This window comes from Alosa alosa, chromosome 12, assembly GCF_017589495.1.
Source record: "Alosa alosa isolate M-15738 ecotype Scorff River chromosome 12, AALO_Geno_1.1, whole genome shotgun sequence".
Lineage (NCBI taxonomy): Eukaryota > Metazoa > Chordata > Actinopteri > Clupeiformes > Clupeidae > Alosa > Alosa alosa.
Window position 1 is genome coordinate 31,944,423 of NC_063200.1, and position 23,907 is coordinate 31,968,329.

General features: G+C 47.4%; 1 protein-coding gene across 3 annotated transcripts in view; it reads right to left on the reverse strand.

Moving 5' to 3' along the window:
• Positions 1 to 339: 339 nt before the first annotated feature.
• The window catches only part of lmx1ba (LIM homeobox transcription factor 1, beta a), a 48,285-nt gene continuing 24,717 nt past the window's right edge, over positions 340 to 23,907 (reverse strand). The window contains exons 3-8 of one of the 3 annotated variants that reach the window (XM_048258557.1): positions 6,195 to 6,427; positions 4,440 to 4,618; positions 4,068 to 4,145; positions 3,865 to 3,931; positions 3,351 to 3,539; positions 340 to 1,883 (exon numbers count right to left, since the gene is read on the reverse strand). In XM_048258557.1, coding sequence (XP_048114514.1) covers positions 1,726 to 1,883; positions 3,351 to 3,539; positions 3,865 to 3,931; positions 4,068 to 4,145; positions 4,440 to 4,618; positions 6,195 to 6,427 — 904 coding nt within the window. In that variant the 3' untranslated portion in view covers positions 340 to 1,725. Of the gene's footprint in view, positions 1,884 to 3,350; positions 3,543 to 3,864; positions 3,932 to 4,067; positions 4,146 to 4,439; positions 4,619 to 6,194; positions 6,428 to 23,907 lie in introns of all 3 variants that reach the window. The other 2 variants (XM_048258558.1, XM_048258556.1) reach the window with 2 other exon arrangements.

Here is a 23,907-nt window from a genome sequence, read left to right on the forward strand (position 1 = left end):
CACACACACACACACAGTCTTTCTTTGATGAGGTGAAGGGTTGCACTTCATAAATTCCATCTTGTGTTTTTCAGCTAGATACAGTGGACAGATAGTAAACCATAATAGATGAGTGTATGAGGTACGTGTTGTGCGAGAGTACCACCTCATGCACCTCGGAGCAGGTTCAAACCTTCCAAAAATGCACGTCCTCCGAGTTTCTCCAAGGAAAGTGTAACTCAATCAAAACGAGCTGATATAACACACCCTACACTCCAGCATGCTAATAACAGGCTCAGTCTGTTCAAAGTTCAAATGCAGAAGGCGTTAGATGGCACAAAGGACAAGCAGGGTCAAAGGTCACTTGAAGTGTTTATTAAACTCACTTTGTAAGGGGCGTCCCCAAGGGACCAGTAAACCAGTCGAGCACTTGAAAGTGGACTGACTGGGTAGGACGGCCATTATCCCAGCAAGACACAGTGCCTCTCTGGAGAGCCTGAAAGAAGATCACCGCACAGCATGGGGCAACTCAAACTTGTCAAGGACAGTAACAGACTGCAGAGACATAAAAAACATGGGGGGGGAGTTGTTTTTATTTGTAATACCAACAAACTTTGGTAATTTAGCAAATAGGAGTAATAAAAATGCACTCTGGACAGGGCCACAGCACACCTAAGGAACAAATAAATAAGCACAGCGAAACAGATGTACAGCCTATATCTCTTTTATCTTTAAAACATCAACAGAAACAAAAATACTACTTTCAATCTCATAATCCAAAAAAGACACATTATCATATGCTTATGGCACCTTCTACTTTTACACTGGGGTCCTTAGTTTTAAATAAAGCTTTTTTTCTCCCCCACAGTATTACAGGGCGCATGTTGCACTTCAATAAATAGAGAGATGTCCATTTCAACATGCACGGCGGGTCGGACATGAGTTTTGTTGTACATCTATATACATTTGAAATACACTAGTGTGTCCATGAGATTTTTCCCTTTGAGTCAATCCTGTGTTTCTTCTGACTTTTCATTCTGTGGCACTGTCATGGTGATCACAGCAAGGGCATTAGAGGAAATAAAGGGGGTTAATTGAAAACATCGGTATGAGATATATTATTACAAATGTCAAGACGACCTCTAAATGTCGCACCTATGTCATTACAAAATTATGTTCAAGCAATACACTGAAGCAAGTTTATTAGTCAATTTCAACGAAAAACAATAAACAAACAAACAAAAAAAGAATGATCACAGTCCACAATTTAAAGCTGAATTTGTTGACTTCTTAAAAATGTCGACCTAGTCACTCTGGTCCACATTCTCAAAACAAATCAGTTTTTTTTCTGACCGACTGACAAGCAAGTTATTATTTATTTTTCCTATCTGAATAACACAGAAAGGTGAAATCGTTCATTATCCTTTTTTTTGTCCGTGACGACAGTTTGCAGACCAGGCGAGTGTCGCTTTCAACTGCATTAGCCACCATACCCCATCTATAGGCAGGAGAAGAAAGCACATGGCCTGTGTTGTCTTCCAGTCTGTCCGTTTCCTCTTCACTCTAATTGGCGAGCCTGCGGAAGTCAGAGGCCCAGACCACAGTGCGATCTGATTTACGCTGGCAGCTTTGTGAAAGCAGAGGCTCGTGTTCATAGTTGTCAGTTTTGGGTGGTTGTTTGGTTGGTTGCTTGCTTGTTTGTTTGGTTGCTTTGTTGGCTTGTAGAGATGAACATAGTGTTGGGCTTCAGGAGGCAAAGTATGAGCTCTGCATGGAGTAGAGGCGATCGATGGGGTTTCCCACACGGGACTGCAGGGAGCCAGCCTCGGAGGCAGCCAGGAAGCAGTCACTCAGGCTGGTGAGGGATGTGTCGCTGTCGATGTCATGGAACACAGAGTCAGTCCCTGCAAAGAAAAAAGAGCACAAAACAACATTTGTTTACATTTCTCCCCAAAACAAACAAGACAACAGCAAATAAACAAACATGACTAAAGCTAGAGAGTGCAATGTCAGGAGCCAACAAATTCCATTTTTAAAAGAAACAATAATGTTTATATGCAGCCATCAGCAAAACGGAGGCAGCATGTCTGTCTCTGTGGTAAAATGTGCAGCTCTCTAATTATTAACCATTGTCACACAAATCAATATTTCAGCTCTTCAAAGATGCAATAAAAGAAAATCACAGAGACATAACAATGGGCACCCTGGGTAGGGTGCGTTCAGTGCTGTGGTGCATTCAGCTGCTAAATGTGAATGTGTGAGTGAGTGTCTGTGTGTGTGTGTGTGTGTGTGCGTGTGTGTGTGTGTGTGTGTGTGTGTGTGTGTGTGTGTGTGTGTGCGTGTGTGTCATGTTTATTGGGGGGGCTTTAATCCTTCTGGAGTGACAGCGTGCTTAATTGCGAGGTTGATGGGAGCTCTCTCTTGGGTGTCATGCTTGCTTTATTGGCTTGCGCTGATCTAAATGACACTGTTACATCAGTGCCCAGGACAGTTTGATGGCGCATACATTTTTAATAAGCCCCGGCACTTTATTGGTTTTCCCGCGCTGCCACGGGAGGCGGAAGGGCCAGTGGGTTGGCTTTGTGGCCGGGGCGGCAAGGAAACCGCTCATGAATCATGAAACTGATGATTCCCAGCCCAAACAACAAACCTCAGGCAAAGATGGATGTATAGACAAGCGAACTGTTTGGGGGTGTGTGAGAGAGGGAAGCTTGTGTATGTGTGTGTCTGTGTGTTTGTCTCTAAGTTTCAGTATCATTATATTAAAACCTTGGGTGGAAAAAATGAGATACATATGGGGTTGGATTTGGGCGCTAGTTACAGATAGCCTGGCCATGCCCACCTACATGTAGATCTCTTTTCAGGGAGATATTCATCTGGAATACCATAATTGACTAACATTTCCATCAGACCCCAAAAAGGTCAGGCCAATCAGCAACGAGAGGGGATGACCCTACAGTTTCAAAATCAAAAGTGGCTGTGGTAAAGGGTAGTAGCAATGCCTGCAACCATCACAAATTGCAGTCTGAAGAATGTGTAAATTTATTTACAGCAAAGGTAGACCTACATACGTTGTTTCCTGACTGCTGATACTGTTTATTGTCAGTTTGTAAAGTTTAGGCGAAGTAAGAAGTATCGTTAGAAATCCCTGATCAATGTGGTTGGTAAGGCTGGCCCAATAATTTTAGAGTTAACGCAAAGTCTACACCCGTCACCATGCTAGTGATGGAAATGTTTCCCAAGTGCCCAGACTCTATTCATGAAGTGAATGAGTCTGGTTTTAACCAGGCTAGATAACCATATGGAAACATGTAAATGTCTTTGTGTGTGTGTGTGTGTAATATATAAATAGTTTAATACTTTACTAATACCGTAATACGTGTTGTAGTTCTGCTCACCAAATGGGTTCATATGATCTCCAGGCATCTGTGGTGGGGTGAGGCCTTGTTGGAAGGGGTCAGTGCTGTAGCCGTTGGGCTCCATGGCGACCAGCTGCTGTTGCTGGGGGGGACCCAGTGGTGTGTACGAGCTCATTAGGCCCTCCATACGGCCAGAGATCACTTCTGGGGGGAAGAGACCGACTGGTCAGACAAGGAGTAGAGAATACAACGTCTTCTCATGTCTTAGTTGATTTGCATCCTGGACACAGCTCCAGGTGTCTAATGGGTTTATTTTGAGCTAGGCAAGAATGCCAAAAGTCTGTGAGTTTTTGAAGAATGAGATGATTTTGCAGTAGTTTTGTGGGTGACTTGTGGTGAGACAGATGAACTGTTGTCTGACAACTGTTTTAAACAAAACACAGAGGGAGAATGGGAGAGAGGGAGTAAGGGGGAGAGAGAGAACACATACACACACACACACACACACACACACACACACACACACCTTGACCGAGTCTCTGGGAGTTCTGCTGTTCTTGCTGCTGCTGCTGTCTGCGTGCCAACTTCTTCATCTGGAAAAATATGAGGACATCCATGAGACATCAATAACAAGTTTCACAGGGCGTACAAGTACAACACAGAACACATAGTACTGCTGCTGTATATTTTCAAAGGGCTGATGGTGAAGGCTCTGGTGGTTCTGCTCACCTTGGCTCTTTGGTTCTGGAACCACACCTGGACCACTCGCACACTCAGGCCTGTCTCAGCCGCCAGGGTCTCTCTTACCTAGCAGAAACGTGAACACCATAAGTCTCACACACACTTACAGTAGGCTCATGGGACAAGGTCTCTCTCTGAGCATCATGGTGGTATGGTATTGGAAATATGTTGTACTCAGAGGTTATGCAAGGAGATTTCATTTCAGTCCCTGATACCCTTCTGTAATTTGATAACATATAATGGCAAATCTACAGCCAGCAATGTGGTTATGATAATGTAATTAATGTAATGGTTATAGTGTGTATAACCATTTGATTACATTTTGAAGTCAAGAGTGAGAAAACTTGGCTGCGTTCTTACCTTTCGGCAAGGTTTGGAAGAGACCTCGAATGAGGCTTTGAAGGCACGTCTCTGTTGGGTGGTGAGGATGGTGCGGGGTCTCTTGGGTCTGCGGGGGTCTTTACCATCGTCACTGCCCTTGCCCTGGCCTCCCGTGCCCTTCTCTGGCTTCACGTCTAAGTCTTCATCCTCACTTTTGTCTGAAATGCAATCATACATGGAACTCTTTGAACTTTTCTCCAAACTTAGTTGGCTCTAGTGACATAATTGCAGGTATGGGTCTACTCTTAAGAAGCAAGCAACCAGTGTTTGTGTCAAACCATTCCTTAAAACTGTAAACTGTAATTCATCAGGCATTCAACAGACAGTACTGGCAAATACGGCCAATCGCAGGATTGGAGATAGGCAACTTCAAGTTCCACATATCGATTCCAATTGTTAATTGTTATTAGTGAGAACAAGGTTGGCAAACACATAAGACCAATGGAGATGCAGTAGGTGTGATAGTTTTTATAGCCAACTCAACCACATTGGTGGAGTTTAGTTTTATTGAGAGCAACCAGCAAATGGAGGCTTTTAGCAACATGAAAATACTGTATCTTTGTTGTTGATGTTGTTAAGTATTGGTAAGTATCAGTATGATGGGTTTAGTAGACCCTGTTGTGTTATAATACTGAGGCTAGGTTGGTGGGTATGAGAACCTTCATGGGATAGTGAGAGATTTGGCTCTTATGGGAGGTCCCCAACAAAGAATTTAACATATTTTCCTCTGTATAACTAAAATAATAAAAAAAAAACACTACATTATGTCAGGGAGTCTTAATAGCCTTTTGAAATAGCAATGAAAATGCAAGAAGAAAACTTTCCCCCTAAAAAAACTGAACTTGCTAGCACCACCTGCCCCCCATGAGGAAAAATGTACACTAAAAATGTTCATCTTTCCCTCAGAGACCTCTCTTCATTGTAGATAGAGCCATTTGTCCACTACATGTGAGTTTGCTAATGAGTAATTGTCAAAGAGTCACTCAGAACTCTGAACAGGAAAACATACTGTAGATATATCATTTGGGCACCCTTTTACCATCCAGGGGAATAATCAAGTAATGCATCAAACATTAGTGTCATTTATATTCCTCTACGAGGACCCTACAAAACATTGTTATGTACTCAGTTAAAATACGACATATTTTTATTTTGCTATGATCAAAGATAATGAGACTCATGTGGCAACTAACGCCTGAGAGTGAACCCAAGTTACTTTGGGTCTCTGCAGCACGCATTGGTAGTTTTAAGGCAAAAACAGTTATCTCATCATCTTTTTTTATCATTTTCTGACTGTGATCTAATCCAAAGCAGTTAGCCATTATGGTCTGGCGGCAGGCCATATTATTTGTTAAGAGTTCGGCCCATGATAGGAGATAGTAAAAAAGCATACCTTCGCTGCAGCATGTCTGCCAATCATCGCAATACATCTATTTAATCGTTTCCAGAGACCCTAATGCTTATATATCAGCATCTTAAGAGGCTCCTGTTGAGGCCTATATACTGTAGAAACAGCTGTACGAACTCATTCCTCTTATGCCTATGTGTTCATGCAAGTGCTTGTGTGTGTGTGTGTGTGTGTGTGTGTGTGTGTGTGTGTGTGTGTGTGTGTGTGTGTGTGTGTGTGTGAGTGTGTGTTGGGGGCTCTGTTATGACCAAAAAGGGACACAAGGTACCAGATGTTTATGACAAATCCTTCATGTCATTGTGAAATCCCCATTCTTCTCCCCTTACCTGAGTCGGAGTTCTCGGGGCTGACCGAGTTGAGCAGCTCCTTCTCGCGCTCGTAGTCGCTCTTGCAGAGCAGCTGTCCCTCCTTGAGGACAAACTCGTCGCCCTTACAGAGCTGGCGCTCGCACACGCAGCAGCAGAAGCAGCCCAGGTGGTAGACACTCTCCAGCGCCCGCATCACAAACTCCGTGGGCGCAATCTTCTCCAAGCAGCCGCTGCATTTGGTGGCAAATAACCTGGAGGGGAAAGAGAGGGAGAGAGGGGAGAGAGAGAGAGAGGGGCAGAGCGCGTTTAGGAGGGTGATCGGACGACAAGCGACACAAATCAAGAAAACAAAAATGAGGAAAATGAGGAAAAACTGGGAATTGAAGCGGTGGAACGCAGATTTTTATGTTGTCTTTGACTAAAAAATGAGGTCACGCAGAACAATCGTGCCCAAACGTGATTAAAGCCTGGCACCGTGTGACTGATAACCACCACAGGGCAACGCTGAAGCACCGTGTAACATCTCCTCCCTGCTGCAGCCATCGACAATCACAACCGCTTTAGTGGAACACTGGAGAAATCTCCTCTAATCACGCCCGCTTCCGAGGGCATTGTCAGGACCCAGAATGGCAGAGCGGTGCCACCTCGCCCGCTGATAAAAGCCGTTCATGAATATTGAAGCTGCGGATGGGGCACAGCTGACGAATGGCGCCGGCACGTATTACACAAGCGCCGAGGTGTGCCCCCTGGCAGCTCGTTGGTATGGTAATGACTTTTGCGAGGGGCTTTTTAATAAGTCGCTCAATATGACGGTGTGTTTCACAGCACCTCTGGGCCTGCAGCGAGCCAGAGGGGTAAGAGGAGGAGAACAGAGAGATGGGGGGAGGGAGGGAGAAAAACAAATTGAAAGAGGGAGAAAGAGAAAGGGAGAGGGAGGGAGAGAAAGGATGAGCATCTCGGGGTAGGAGGAGAGATAGTGACAGAGACAGAGATGGGTGCAGTGGAGAGAGGAAGAGCGCATGAGGAAGTGAAAGACAGGAGAGGATAAAAAAAAAGGGGCTCCGCGTGAAAAGGAGAAAGAGATTAGGCCGCGAAGCTGAAAGGTCTCTCTTAGCACAGCCCTTGTGCATCGATGTGTAATACCAGCTTCGCTCGCCGACAAAACGCCTTAAAACCCTCCCATCCGGATGAGACCTGTCATGTGTTTGTGTGCCGCTTTTAAGCTATTCTCTCCGCTGCTCTTTGGGGAGGAAAGCGAGCTAATCTCATAAGACATCACTCCGCCACTTCCTCTCGCTGTCACCTTGCATTATGCCGCGGCCTGTAATTCCTCAGGTCCCAAGAGGGATCTTCCTGTCCCCTCCATTGTCCAGTTCCTCTTAATCCGGCCTTTTTATCGCCTCCGTCGCCGGGGGCCCCCGCGGTCCGTCCGCCACGGGATCTGTGCCGCACACCCACGCGTGACGCCCTCACCGTGGCAACACAGCGCTCCGGCTCACTGCCACCTCTGCCACTGTTCGGGGGACTCTACCGAAATACTAGCCTGTCCCCATGAATCATGGGAAAAGGAGATGGGTGAGGTGGATGTGGGTGATTGGCATTTTATTCCCACATGAAACCCTTGGAGACGGAGTTGGGGGTTCCAGTAGTTGGGTCTTTTAGACTGCTTTGGGGTGTCTGTGTGTGTGTGTGTGTGTGTGTGTGTGTGTGTGTGTGTATGCATTGCAATGTAGATTAAGCTAATCACTGTGGCTAAGTCCCTTTGGAGTCCTAGCATGAAAGAATCTTCTCAGAACTAGTGAACTAGTGAAGCCTGACCTGCTGGTTTCTGAGGGACACTCTCCATCTCTCTGGGACAATGCGAATGCCAAAGCGCTGAAACAGGAAACTATCCCACTAAGTCCCCTCATGGCAGAGCCAATATGGCAGCTAGCATGTCTCCCAGGGAAGAGCCTCCTCCACTGCTACTGTGTGACTGTGCTCCAGAAGGAAACCCCTGGTGCGTCGAGACGAGAGGCTACAACCTCCGGCGCACGAGTCAAGAGAGGAGCCTGCGGCCTGTGAGAACCACCCTGTGTGTCGTTTGTGTGCTCGGCTCTGTCTGTGTGTTTGTTTGCCTCCCGCTATTTATCCTCTTGTTTGGAGCCACCAAAGTTGCCTAATGGGGCAACATCAATATTGACTCAGTGCAGCAGTAACCCGGCAGAAGCCTGTACAACCCCCCCTCCATCCATCCATCCCTCCCCCCTCCCTGTTCCCTGCCCCGAAACCCCACGCTTTGGGAAGAGCTGGGCTGTAATCCCCAGGGATGGATGTTCCTAAGAGACTCCCCACTGAGATCATTGATCTCTTTGTGGCTTTTCATCTCCATGTTCTCTGTGCTAGCAAGAGACTTTCGCTCCCTCTTTCACACTCTCTTTTCTACCGCTAGGTTTCTTTGGCAATCACTCTTCTACTCCATTCTCCTTTCTATCTCTTCTTTCATTTATTTGTTCTTTTTCTACCAAAGACTTTGTCAACCCTCCAGTGAAAACCAAAAGCCAAGACTGCTTGGACACTTCAAAGGAGGAAAAAACACACAACACACAGATAAATATGATGACACAGGGCTAAATATGATGGGCTAAATATGTCATAACTTTGACTTACGACCAATAAAAGCTGACCTGCAGTAACCAGTGACATGCCATGTGTGGATGTGTACCATGCCACCTTACTCAGCCACCCCCTAATCACTGTGATCCATTAGCCCAAACGATAGGACCGGACATGTGGCTGCGGTGGCCGCCTTTTGGCAGCGTACTGCTCTGGCTATCCCCGTCTTATCTCCCCGGTGCTGATGTTTGCAAAAACACATTTGACACACAGATGTGTGTCCGGGGCCGCGCCGCTGTACATGATTTTGCCAGTAATTATATTCCACCTCATCCCCCCCTCAGCCCACTCTTTTGAATGTGTCTTTGATGCTGTCATGGACTGCCAGGCCTACAGTAGGATCCAACTGAAGGAGGGAGGGGGGTCAGGAGGAGGAAGAGGAGAGGGAGATTTTTTCCGACCGCTCCTTCCACTTCTACATAAACGAGTGCACACATGCGGCACTACAAAGAGGTGAAGGGTGTCATTAAACAGGGCAGCTTCAAAGAGTCGAGCTCCACTGTGGACAGAGATCCACGGAAAATGTAGTGTGGTTTATACGAATCATTTTGATTATCAAAGACACACACACACACACACACACACACACACACACATCTCACACACACACACACACTCACACACACACACACACACACACACACACACACACACACACACACACACACACAGTACACATGTCTCATTGAAGCACTGTTCTGGGTTATCAAAGAGGCATTGACACAAGCCACATCCACCCTCGCAAAAGCATAAGTTAACTTTATTAGCATTGGTGTCTTAATTGAGGATAAGCACTCATTGATTAAGACTGAATGGAAAACAGAGTGGAAAATCCAAACTGTGAATGGACTGCATGTTGTACACATATGCGACCAACAATGTACCACCATAAACATCCCTTTCTTAAAGTGAGAATGACATTAAAACACATTTCAATTGCAGTTGATGAGTTAGTATGCTTCCACAGCAGATTTTTATTCTGTGAATGGGAAAGGAAACTTCTGATTTTGCTTGTCCGCATGCACAGCCAGTAGCTGGGGGACAAATGGAGCCTGAAAGTAGCGTGTGTTTGCCCTGGTCCCCAGAGCAAAGTCAAGGAGCTAAATAACCTCCTGATTCTTAGCACATTAGCATGCTAATGAGGCCATAAAGGCTAACACTTTGTTTTTCTAATTAAAGCCAGCAGGTACACTACACCGAAGGAGAGAGAGAGAGAGAGACAGATATATATTTCATATATAGAGAGAGGGAGAGAGGGAGAGAGAGAATAAAGTGAGTGAGTGTACACAGATAAAAGAAAGGGAGTTCATGGATGGTGTAGAGATGTGGAGAGCACCTTGTTCCCTCCTTCTCTCCTGCTCTGGCCAGCCGCTTTTAAATCCCTCTGTAAACTAAAGGGCGATGTTCCTTTTGTCGAGACCAGGGCAGAAAAGAAAGGCTCGGGCAAAGAGCTATCACTGGAAATAGAGAAAGACAGGAGAGATGTGAGAATGAGATAAAGAGATGGACAGAGAGAGAGACAGAGAAAAAAAAGAGAGAAAAGAGAGAGAGAAAAAAGAGGGCTGGAGCAGGTACACAGGCGCTGTGTTTGGACAGCTGCTCTTCCTGCGGACGGCTGTGCCTTTCAGGTTACAGTTTACTCAGGGAGAGAGAGAGAGAGAGGGAGAGAGAGAGGGAGAGAGAGAGAGAGAGAGGGAGGAAAGAAAGATGGATAATACAAGGGGTGGGGGAGCAGAGAGGAGGCCAGCAGACAGTCAGTGATGTTTGCCTGATATGCCAAAGCAAACCAAACACTGCTGAGAACGCTATGAGTTTAACAGAAACTGTTTGGCTACGGTTCATCGGGAAACATCTCGTTCATTTAATAAATAAAAAAAAACCTTCGGCTATAACTGGTGACACTTGGGAATGTTAATGGTTTATCATTCTAAATTTAGTCGATTTCGATACATTTACCTTACACTGCCCTCCACAACCTCCTCCTCCACATGTAAGCCCTGGGTTCACCTTCCAGCTGGGTCATAGAATATTGAGTCTTATAGATCTCATATGAGAGTATGGTGCCGAGCTCTTTGTACTCTCTGAGAAACTTTTTCTTATTAGTGTGGGTGCTCTGCTTCTTATCAGATCACCCCTCTACCCCACAACACACACATATACATACCCCCACACCTACCCACACACACACACACACACACACACCATAACCACCTCCACTGAAAACATGAGCCGCTCCACCAGACCTGCAACATGCAGGATACAGCCGAATCGCCCCCATACACATACACTTTGCGGTGCTCATTCATTGGGTGAACATTCTACGCATGCACATTCACACGCACTCAAACACACACACACACACACACACACACACACACACACACACACACACACACACACACACACACACAGGCGCTCTTGCTGGCAGGCCCTGCTCATCGCGCTGAAACACTTATGCTCTTTAATAACCGGGCAGGCCCAGCTGCGCCTTTCCGAGCTCGTTTGGGTGAAGCCTCGCAGACGCCGGCGCTCGCTCAGACCCAGCGGGGGAGTCTGAGCTCATCGCCGAGAAGGGTAAATACAGGAGATGATGAAGGGCTGCTGGGCGGAGAGAGAGAGAGAGAGAGAGAGAGAGAGAGAGAGAGGGAGAGAAAGAGGGAGAGAGGGAGAGAAAGAGAGAGAGAGGGAGAGAGAGCGAGAGAGAGAGAGAGAAAGAGAGAGAGAGGGAGAGAGAGAGGGAGCGCAGGGGGCAGAGGAGTAAACCAAACCGCAGAGCTGCCTGTTATGGGTCTGCGGCCACTGGCCACGGTGGTGACGTCTGGTCCCTGAAGGGCTTGTGTCACTCTTCTGTTACCTGAGTGCTGCCTACTGTACTGCTGATGATGGAAACTCATGAAAATGATGATGAGGTTGTGGTCCAGATAGATTAACTTTGGAGCAAAACACCAGTGCATTAGCTTGTTAGCTCTTAGACACTGCTGCTGATGTTAAATCAGAATAAAATAGTGGGCTATTATCTTGTCAACCGTGGCCATTGCCATAGCTGTAACATTAGCTTTGCCTGTGTGAGAGTTGGCTCACAATAAAAAATGCAGGTCAGCTGTAGGTTTACGACACTGGGGGTTGTAATATTGTGTGTGTGTGTCTGTGTGTGTGTGTGTGTGTGTGTGTGTGTGTGTGTGTGTGTGTGTGTGTGTGTGTGTGTGGTGGGGGGGTAAATCCGTGAGCCCACTCTGAGATGGATTATCAGTGTTGTCAGGGGGGGCTGAGGTGCAAGACGCAAGACAATGAACAGCAGAAGATGACAGCATGCACAAGAGAGAGTTAATAAAGCAGGGAGAACAAACACAACAAGAAGAAGCCAGGAGAAGAAGAGGAAGATGATGAAGAAGAAGAAAAAGAAGAAGCCAAGCGAAGAGGCTCTCATATTAAATCCCAGCTGTTTACCATACGCATACCAGGCCAAAGCCCAGTCCAAACACTAAACACTAAACAAACGCTGGCAAAGGGCACGGATCAGAGCGCCGGGATCCCAGCCGTGGCAGCTGAGGAGCCGGCCGGATCGGCCGAGCTCTGGGGACCGCCGCGTAATTACCTTTGACCCTCCGTGGCCCCAGGGCCCGGGGCCTGGCCTCCCCCTCAACCAAAACAAACAGTAATACCAGCCTGGTTTGAAGTGAGGGGTGCTTGAGTTTATGAAAGCGAGGGCAAGGGAGGCCTGATCGGAGAAAAGAGGGTAAGATGGGATGTGTGTGAGTGAGACAGTGTGTGTGTGTGTGTGTGTGTGTGTGTGTGTGAACTGTGGGCTTCTTAATCACGGGGGCTGGGGTGGGGTGGGCCGCAGTGCTGGTGACCCAGCTGTGCGCGTTTTTATGCTAAAACTTTCCCCTGTGACTGCACTCAGACCCCCCCTCACACACACACACACACACACACACACACACACACACCCATGCCCCCATTCCACCCTCCGCTGACATTTCCCAGCGAGCCTCCCAACTCGGCCGTTAATGCTGCACTGAGATCATCTGAGAGAAGTGCTGGGTTAACAGAGCCAGAACCAGCTCTGTGTGGGTGTGCGTGCGATGTGTGTGTGTGTGTGTGTGTGTGTGTGTGTGTGTGTGTAACTTCTTGTCTTCTTGTTTGTTCTCCCGCCTTCTCTGGGCCTGTGTGTGTGTGTGTGTATGTGTGTGTGTGTGAGGGGCCACGTTTGCCCAGGTTTTAATTAGGACAAGTAATCCCCAGATTATTGTGAAGAGTCCTTAGGACGGGGATCTTAGAGGGGGTCTGTGTTTGCTCAGTGAAAGCCCCCTCTAGTCAAAGCAAGGGCTCAAGGTGATGAGCTGGCTGAAGAGGTGGCAGATAGCACCGGCACTCTCTCTTACTTAGGACACTTATCCTCTTATTGCCTTGCAGATGAAAAACCTGCTGTCTAATGGGAATCTCTTCTGCCACACATGCAAATCCACATGCCATCCCTCTCGCTCACACACACACAAACACACATAATCTCTCTCAAACAACCCAATACACATGCACATACGCACACACACACACACACACACACACACACACACACACACACACACACACACACACACACACACACACACACACACACACACACACACACACACACATATACCCACACCACCCACCAACTCCCACACCCATCTACATTTTAACACAAAGACACTCACACACACACACACACACACACACACGCAATGTGAGTGAAAACCTCACACAGAGCTGCTTGGCTACAGCTGGGAGACCTGTGGCAGTGGTAGCAGCAGTAGCAGCAGTAGCAGCAGCAGCGGTGGCGGTGGTGGTGGCGGCTCCCCTCTCCTCCTCTAAGAGCAAATATTAGGGGAGAGCATTTTGCATGACAGCGCGCACACAAACCCCAGGCCCGCGGGGGCACGCTTAAACAAAAGGCATCTAGCGGCGAGATTGCATTGTGTGAAAGGCCTCGTTGCCATGGCAGCGCTGGCAGGTTGCGTGATATTGGAGCTCTGGCTCAGGAGCGGGGAACCCAGGGTAAGGGGGGAGAGAGAGAGAGAGAGAGAGAGAGAGAGAGAGAGAGAGAGAGAGAGAGAGAGAAAGAAGGAGGGAGAATCTCACATGCCGTGCTGAGACATTCCTGTGTGGATGTGCAAAAGAGAGAGAGAGAGAGTGGCACAGCAGAGAGAAGGCCTGGAGGAACCAAGAGACGCTTCCACAGTATGTACCACACACACACACACACACAAAACCACACAAAGACCAAAGCCCATACACACATATGCATACACATACAACACACACACACAAACACACACACACACACACACACACACACACATCTGAAGAATACCGAAGGGTGCTGTTTCCATAGATAAAGGTGTCAAACCATTGTGTGTTTAGCTACTGACACTCAAAGAAAGCAGCAACATATCAAATATCTCCTTGTATCTAGCACCTTGCAAGACACGGTGTAACTGAACAGGTTTCTCAGAACCTTCTGTTCTCACATACAACAACACACACAAACATACACAAAGAGCACATTCATGGGAATGAGAAGCAGCAGTGATGAAAGACGGCGATATAGCTAAAGCGACCATAAAATATAGATATAGATAAAGCGACCATAAAAAACCACAGAAGAAGATGCAGCTGTGAAGAGAGAATGCCAGTGACTAGCACGGAGTCATGAGCTGGGTGGGAAGTAGTAGGTGCTGTGCCAAACGTGGGGCACTCTTTTCTGCAGTGAGGGCACTGAACTCGCAGAGCAAATACAGCTTCGGCCCAGAGAGAGGCTTAGAGAGAGAGAGAGAGAGAGAGAGAGAGAGAGAGAGAGAGAGAGAGAGAGAGAGAGAGAGAGAGAGAGAGAGAGAGCACATATTACCATAGAAACCAAGCAAAAGAAGCAGGGCCTGAGAAAAGAGAGAGGAACAAAGCAGGAGTGTGTGAGGTGGATATACTGAATGACACACACACACACACACACACACACACACACACACACACACAAGACACTGCACGCAAACACACTGTACACAAACACACCCACACATTCAGGACATTCAGCAACATACACACACACAGGAGAAATGAGAGGTGAGTAGGGGGGATTTACCGAATGGCACACACACACACACACACACAACAAGTGAGTGGAAAGGATTTCAAAAGATGCTTGGTGGTCCTCAGAAGACACAAAGACACCAGAGCCTTCATTCACAGCTCCATTATAATCGCCTTTGGATGGTCACCTGCGATCATCGCTGGCCCACTTTTGTAGCCTTGGGCCCGACGACTGACACCACTCAACCACACACACACACACACACACACACACACACACACACACTTCCTTAGTCGAACGTCACACGCTTCCAAAGCAGATGCTGAGAACGGAAACTACAGGCTGGGGTATTTAGCAATTACCTTATTAACAGGTATGCACACACACACACACACACAGACACACACACACACACACACACACACACACACACACACACACACACACACACACACACACACAGTGGGCTGAGGGATCTGCCACTGCCTCATTAGCAGTTGCTTTGTGAATAAGGCCTTTAATGGTGCAATTGCCTGTTTATGTATTTCCCTTAGTGTGTGTGTGTGTGTGTGTGTGTGTGTGTGTGTGTATTGGTGAAGCAACTGTGTGAGGGCACAGCAAGGACCAAGAGACTGTGATCGGCAGACAAACAATACATAACAATGAAAAGAAAAAAAAACTATGAAAAAAATGTCCCGAGTATGGTTTCCATGACGACAGTATTTGGAAAGGGAAAATAATATGCAGCAACCCCAAAAACAAGACTACAGCTGGCCAGACTTGGGACAGTGTGTGTGAATGTGTGAACGCGCTTGTGTGTGTGTGTGTGTGTGTGTTTGTGTGCCTTAGTGTGAGTCTGACGTACTAGTAGACAAATGGAATAAAAATAAAAGAAGGGGAAAAAAGAAGGAGAAGAAAAAGAAGAAGAGAGGAATGTCTAGACATGGTGCTATAAAGCTGGAACCCAGAAAACACACCAAAGAGAGAAAAAAAAGAACAATTAAAGATGTGTTTGAAATGGTGCTGTGCCTGCTCCGACGTGTAGGTCCATGATAGTAACATTCTGTTGTTCTCCCTGTGGGGATTTCTCATCGCCCCAAAGCTCATGTTACGCCACTGCAGAAGAGACTCCCAAAACACAACGTTTGTGTGTATATAAGTTTATGTGTGTGTGTGTGTGTGTGTGTGTGTGTGTGTGTGTGTGTGTGTGTGTGTGCCTTAGGAGATTTGGCAGCGGGAGAGAACAGTTTTAGAATAGAACACTGTAATCCCTTCATTGTGTCTGCATTTGTCTGCATTTTTGTATATTGTCATAGAAAAACACACACACAGGCATGCATTCACTTACATGACTTCTGCAAGGCACACATGTAGATGCATAAACACAAATATACACACACACAGACATACACACTCATAACACATGCTCACACACACACACACACTCCATGTATACACCTTATACATACTGATGTCACTATTATTTTTTGTATTTTTTTCTCTTCTGAACAGCTGTCCAACCCACAGTCATAAATTAGGCTGCTACAAATAATTTACTCATTATTCTGGAATTCAAAGGTGTGTGAGTGTGTGCCTGTTGAGGGTGCCTCTGTGTATTGTGCTGCCAAAAAACCACACAACAATAAATTCACACCTGTCTGCATATGCGCACATACAGACAAATGCAAATCATCACATACAGAACACCGGCATCTGCTGAATATGGGCTTGGCATTTCACTGTAATAAAAACATATGATGCATTTGTATTAGGCTGGTCTATTCTAGACCGAGACATAGAGATTGTGTTTGTCTCTGGGCTTATCCCAGAAAGTACATTTCTCTGTTTATAAATGTGTGTGTATGTGCTAGTGCTTTTCTGTGTGTGTGTGTGTGTGTGTGTGTGTGTGTGTGTGTGTGTGAGAGAGAGAGAGAGAGAGAGAGAGTGTGTGTGTGTAACATAAAGAGTGGAAAAGAAGAAGGCACAGATAGAAATATTCAAAAGATAGAGAGTTAGATAGCATGAGAGTAAATGGGAGAGTGAGATAATGTGTGTGTGTGTGTGTGTGTGTGTGTGTGTGTATGTGTGTTAGGGTGACAGGCACCTCTTGAGAGCAGCTGTTTATATAGAGGTGGCAGCAGCGGCTTTATGCAGAGGAATGACAAATGAGACAGAGGAGAGCCGCCTTTCACTGGTGGCAGTGGAAACAGAATCCCCCCAGAACACACACACACACACACACACATACACACACACACACACACACACACAGAAAAGCACTAGCATATACACACACATTTATAAACAGAGAAATGTACTGTACTTTCTGGGATAAGCCCAGAGACAAACACAATCTCTATGTCTCGGTCTCTCTTTTGCACCCCCCCCTCGCCACACACACACATAGGCGACAGCTGTGTTGTGATCAGCAAATATTGACATAGATGTCAATGCGAACAAAAAACGCAATAAGGCCCATTTCAATATTTCACTGTAATAATTAGATTTCATAATCGTTGGGGGAATTCTCTGACGGGTGTCTTTCTGGAGGCAGTTAGTCATCTCTCTTCCCCTGTCATAAGCAGGACGCGGCGCCTTGCTCCACCATGTCCCCAGGCCTGAGGAGGCTCTCGCCCCCCTCACCTCTGTGTCCTGAGGGCAGACCCATCAGGCAGCGGCTCTCGCCCAGCAGTCCTGGGGCCAGACAATCGCGTGTCCGCAGGTGCCTGTCACAGGCTGACTGGTGTTCCCGGGTCAGCAGAACCCCCTCCATCCCTCAAACCCCCGCAGGCGCCCTGCGCTCCTGTGGCCCCGTGCCACCACCCACAACCCCTCGGGGCCAACCTTTCACCTGCCCCCACCCCTAAAGCCCCCACCCCACCCCTCCCCCCATCCTATTTCGACTCCCCACTAAGGGGAAAACACTCCCTGATCCCCAGTACTGTTCATGGTCTTCCTCTGAAATCATTTATTTTTACTTCAGAGAGCATCCAAACACACAAAGACACAAACACATACACACACACAACCACACACACACACATACTAACACAGCCATAGACATAAACAATGACACACACTCTATTATAGACTCAGGAACTTCACCTGGTCATCATCCTTCCAATGTTACTATTGAATTCAACATCATTGAATTGTACCACTGGTACCCTTAGTATCCTTAACACCTCCATAAAGTTCCTTAAATGCCCATGCTAGGGTCATGTTTATTAGTCATTGAGTAAGAATTAAATTTGCAGCAAAGCTGGCCACTGGCCCGCACAAAGGCAGTATTTTCTGGCTGCATGTGAAGACGTGGACAAATCACACATGCGTCCCGGCCAGCGCGTCTCACGCGGAGAGATTTACTGCCACTTGTGAACGCCCACCCCTCCCCTCCCCTCCCTTTCACTCCCTTTCACTCCAAAAGAAGAAAACCCTTAAGGGCAGTCATCTTAAAGAAAGACATCATGCCACTTACTCTGTCTTCATTTCCCTGTGTCATTCTGAGCGTGTTTGTGTGTGTGTGTGTGTGTGTCTGTAAGCATTGGGGGTGGGGAGCATAGTGTGTGTGCATGTGTGTGTGTGTGTGAACAAACTGCTTGGTTCCTTTTTTGTGGGCGGGTGTGGACAATAGGCCCCCTCTGTAGCCACTGACACCCAGCTGCTGGGCTGAGCGGCGATGACAAGTGAGCGTGTGTGTGTGTGTGTGTGTGTCTAATTCTATCAATGGTCATGGTGCAGGAAAAGAAAACAAATTAAACCCTGAAATTTTCATCACCGCCGGAGGGGGCGGGGCTCCCATCCTTAGGGCGGGGTCTCTCAGAACGGGGCAAAAAAAGAGGGGGAAGAGGGGGTAGGGGCGTTTGGGGGCATCTTTCACTAATGTGCTACACTGAATGTGCTATGTGTGTGTGTCTGTGTCTGTGTCTCTGTGTGTGTGTGCGTGTCTGTGTGTGTGTGTGTGTGTGTTTTGCTGTGTGGGGCTGTTTGGTGCTGATCATGGCCTGCCTGAACAAAAAGCACATGAAAACAGACCCCACTTCCTATCTTCACATCTCAAAAACACTTGGGCTGCGAGCAAAGAGGTACTGCCTTACAGTTTGGCTGGGGTTAGCAGAGCGGAACGCATTGTTCCCACCGCACGTGGGTGATTCTCCGCCCATCCACTTTGCCCATGAGGTGAAACAGCTCCGTCTTCCAGCGAAAAACCTCCACCCTCGCTCTCGGCTCGTACATCATCTCGACGAGGGAAACGACAGCCACAGCCAAAACTAACATGATAAAAGGCCTGAGCCGTCGTCACCTGACGGAACCAGTCACGACTAAGTGGTTATGACACCGTAATAATGGCATGGCTCCAGAATCACCCCCCCATACCACCCTCCACCCATCCCCCACGCTTAAACGAGTTAATTAGCCAGTGATGGAGGAGAGTGAGGTGCTAACCTTGTTTATCCCCCCACCCACCCACCCATCCACACACACACTGACTCCAACCCCCCCTTCCCGCCACCACTACCCCAAAAGCCTGGTTGGTGCTCTGACCCCGCTATCACTGCTAATCCGTTTGATCAAATTAGATTCCCCCCGCATGCCATTAAGGAGAGCGCTCAATTAATGAGCCTGTCAGAGAGCTGCCGATTTTGAGGGCATTTTTCGTGTGTGTGTGTGTGTGTGTTGGGGGAGGGGGGCAAACACGTAAACGGCTGGTTGATGAGGGGGAAAATGCGTCTGCTGATGGCTCTGGCTGGGCTTTATTAAATGCTCATTCACGGGCCGCTCGACCTGAGCGATGTCTACAGAACGGCCCCCGTGGATTTATGCACTCATAAAGACCGAGCATGGACTGCTTACTCCAAAACCTCTTTCTGTGAGTGGAAGAGACCATGTTCAGGTATCCTCTTCAGGAGGCTGCCGTGAGAACGAGAACGAGCTGAAGAAAAACTCCAGGCTTCGACACATCCACAGAAAATATCCTGAAAGATCTTCCGACACGTCACCAGTAAGACGACAGTGAAGTCCACCCACCAGGACACAGATCCAACCTCAGTCCTTTCCGTCCCGGAAAACCCAGCTTAGCCCAGGCCCAGCCCCACAGTCAGCATGACCCAGACAAGCACTGGGTGTGACAAGTGACATGTTTATCCATCAACAAACTACTTCAACCCCCGCCTCTGATTACAGTGCTATTACATGTGAAAACTCTTTTATGTCTTTCTCCAATGACCTCCTGTCTTTCACAACATCTCTGCAAGACTGGAGGAGTGGCTTATTTTGGTGGCTTCCGGCATGAGTGGATATTTTTAGACGGACAAACAGGTTGCGGTGATGCAGACTAAATGCAAAACAACAACGAATAAGGAATAAGAATAAGGACGCTCAATTCAACATTCAGACGCTGATTAGTCTGTAATAAAACTGTCCGGAGGCGTTTGCTCTTTTTTTAAAGAGAAGCCTGTAAAAAAAATAGTCATGACAGAACATTCCCTCAAAGCACCTGCACGAACCAGGTGAGAGCGGCAATAAACTATTTGAAACGCCACTACAAGACTGGAGTGACGCTTAGCCCTCTGTCTGCATTCCTGTACGTCACTCCTCCTCCTCCTACCCCGACTCCCAAACACCACAGTCTACGTGCTTCAGTGTGTCACTCAAGAGAGAGAGAGACAGCCGCTTCTACAGGCCAAGGTACACCGCTGCAGTTATAGCCAACTGACTAACCACAGGTAAGCTAAATGTGTGAGGAAGACAAAAAAGAAAGAGACAAACAGAGAGAGAGAGAGAGAGAGAGAGAGAGACAGGGAGAGGGAGAGAGGAGAGAGAGAGAGAGAGAGGGAGAGAGAGAGAGAGAGAGAGAGAGAGGGAGAGAGAGAGAGAGAGGGAGAGAGAGAGACAGGGAGAGAAAGAGAGAGAGGGAGAGAGAGAGACAGGGAGAGAAAGAGAGAGAACAACAGAAATAGTTTCTTGGAGCACACCAAGGTCCTCCAAACAAGCCCCCCACACACACCCCAGCCCAGAGAAAAGTGTCACTCACAGTCGTAACCATAACAATAACATGGCATGACCCAATATTATCACAAGTCTACGCCGGGTCCCCCCGCACGCTCTCCGCTCGGCGGGAGCTGTTTACCTCCGGGGGAAGGGTCGCGCGTCTACTGGCCCGTCGGCAAGTATGGCGAGCAGCAGGTGTCCAGGGCACTGCTGCCTTTTTAAGTAACTCTTCTGCTCACCAGCTTTCAGCTCCATCATAAAACTATTATGTATGGCTTCACGACTGGACTCCCGTAGACACATTTAAACGCTCCTGGTTTGTGCTAGCTAGTGTCTCTCAACTCTTCAAGAATATACAAATTATGAGGCCATTTTGGGAGAAAAAAAATATGTCCCTGACAGATTTATACGTTGAGCATTTTAAAGCACAGTTTTGGGTGGAGAGGGAAGAAAAGAGGAGAAAGAAAGATTAGTGTCTTGCTGCTGAGCAGAAAATCGACCGAAACCACATTATGTGTTCGGCAGCCCTGGCTGTGTTCAAGTGTAGCCGTTAGGAACGTTTAAGTGCAATTTATTATTCCTGAGGACCGCAAATATGACGGCTTGGACCTCAGCTCTGGCAGAACCCCTCCTGAAGCACTTGAGGAAATGTGAACAAAAACACGACCGTGGATGCAATGAAAACAGCCACAGCGGCGCAGTGATGCCTATCAGACCGTTAACGCAGATCATTTCAAAAACACTCTTTCCTGTGCAACTTCAATGCAGAAAAAAAAAAAAAAAAAAAAAACCCAGTAAGGTGAAAGATTTGGAGTCTTTTCAGCGCTTAACGCTGCAGGTAGACGTGCAGGTGAAAACAGGATCAAGTGAGGATCAACTATGGGCACACCAGAGATGAGCCAGAAATTGCTGACTCATGATTTACAGACATGAGGGAGTGATTCAAGGGTGATGATGGAAGGATGATGCTCACGCTTGGGTCATGTGTATACTATACATACTTGCACAATGCCATGCAATACAATGTACACAATATATCTGGGCATTGTTGTAAAATACACTACAGATGGTCATCCAGTATGATAGTTTATATGGTCAGAGTTAATCATATCAAATAATACACTCTTTCAGGAAGTCAGAATGACTACTCAACCCCTGGTGGATTTCCCACAACAAGCTGGTATGAAATACACTCAAACTAGAAATAAGGCATCAAGGCACATATGTGCAAGGGACAGAGAGAGTCAGTAAAAGAAAGAGAAAGAGAGAGAAGTGGAGTACATGAGAGAAAGCATGTCAGCAGAAAAGGACAGAGCGGACGAGACGCCTCCATTTCCCCGGAGGGACCGCGCCTTTCAGGGGGCCAATAAAGATGTCCGCAGGCTGGACGGCCGAGAGCAGCAGCACACCCCTGAGCCGCTCCCCTCACCAGTAATCCATACGGCGGATCAATGTTGATCAGACAGCTCCACGGGGGTCTGGGGAGACCAGTACCTCCGCTGTGTGGATGCCCTGCTCCCTGAAGACCTCCCTAGGCAGCGGTGGCCCTCGGTTCCCTAGGCAGTTACCCCGGGCTTATTGCAGGTCAACATTAGCAGGTGTCACGTTTCCGCACATTTTCTTCTTCTCCATCCTGATGGCCCCTCATCATCCTCTTTGCAGGGATTTCTGGGTAAGCCCTTTTTGATTAAAGGCAGTAAATTTCATACGCTGATGTCGTATTATAGCTTAGTGTTGATAGGGCTCACAGTGGAAGGGGAAAAGGCTCGAGTGGCCTCAAAAATACACACGAAAATCCATAGGAAGCATGGTGACAATAACCTCACTGTACAGCGTTCGTGCGCTAAGATGAATTGTCAACACACCCTCCACACACACATATATACACTACCACATATGCGCGCGTGCACACACACACACACACACGACGAAAAGTGCTTCTGTGTGGTTCGTCCGTGGTTTCTAGTGTTGCATAGGTCACCACCTCCTTTGAACAGAGATTGGAAGTGAGCATAATTGGGCTGGGTGTCAGTTCTCCTGGTTGTAATCCTGGCGATGAAAAGCAGCCGAGGAAAATGTGTGCACGCACACACACACACACAGCATGGGCATTGGCTATTGTGTGGCAGTGGGGGTGAACAGAAGCATATGTCTGCCTCTTTTGGGTACAGAATGATCCTTTGAGTGTGTGTGTTTGTGTGTGTGTATATGTACACAGCACTGTTGTAATATAATCTGTCCCATTAGGGTGTGAAGATGTATAGAGGCTCTTCATCATGTGTGTGTGTGTGCACATGCATTCTCATCAGTATATTATTCAGTAAATTTATTTGCATGTATGCACATGTATGTGTGTGTGTGTGTGTGTGTGTGTATGTGTGTGTATGCATGTGTGTGTATGCACATGTGTGTGTGTGCGTGTGTGTGTGTGTGTGTGTACAGTATGGGCCTCTCATGCCTCTGGAGCCATAAAGCCGCACTGGCTCTCTCACACCACGCGTTACGCCCAGCAGCCTAATAAAAGCTGACCGTCAGCACCCTCCCTCTTTCCCTTGCTCTGTCTCTCTCTCACTCCTCCCGTGTGCTCTCATTCTCTCCATCCCGCCCGCGCAAGCCTGCTGACGGCTGCCTCTCAACAGCTCGGCTGCCTGTGTGCTATGTGTGTGTGTGTGTGTGTTTATGTGTGTGCCAGGATAGCTAAAAGTGTCTGTATGAGTAAGGGTGTACTGCTTTAGTGAGGGTAAGGTAATGTAGGGTTTGGGAGTGAGTTTATATTTCTATATAATACAAAGGTGTGCGGATGTGAGTTGTGTGGGATGTGTGTGTGTGTGTGTGTGTGCCAGTCCTGCTGAGTGAGGCTTGTGTTAATCTCTGCACTAGGGTATTGATTCTCTATGGCTCCAGGGCTTCCATGTGGTGCAGGTATTTCCTTCTATCTAAGAGGCCCTCTTCTCTCTCTCTTTCTCTCTATCCTTCCATCTTTTGCCTCTCTTTCTCCTTACTTTTCTCCCACTC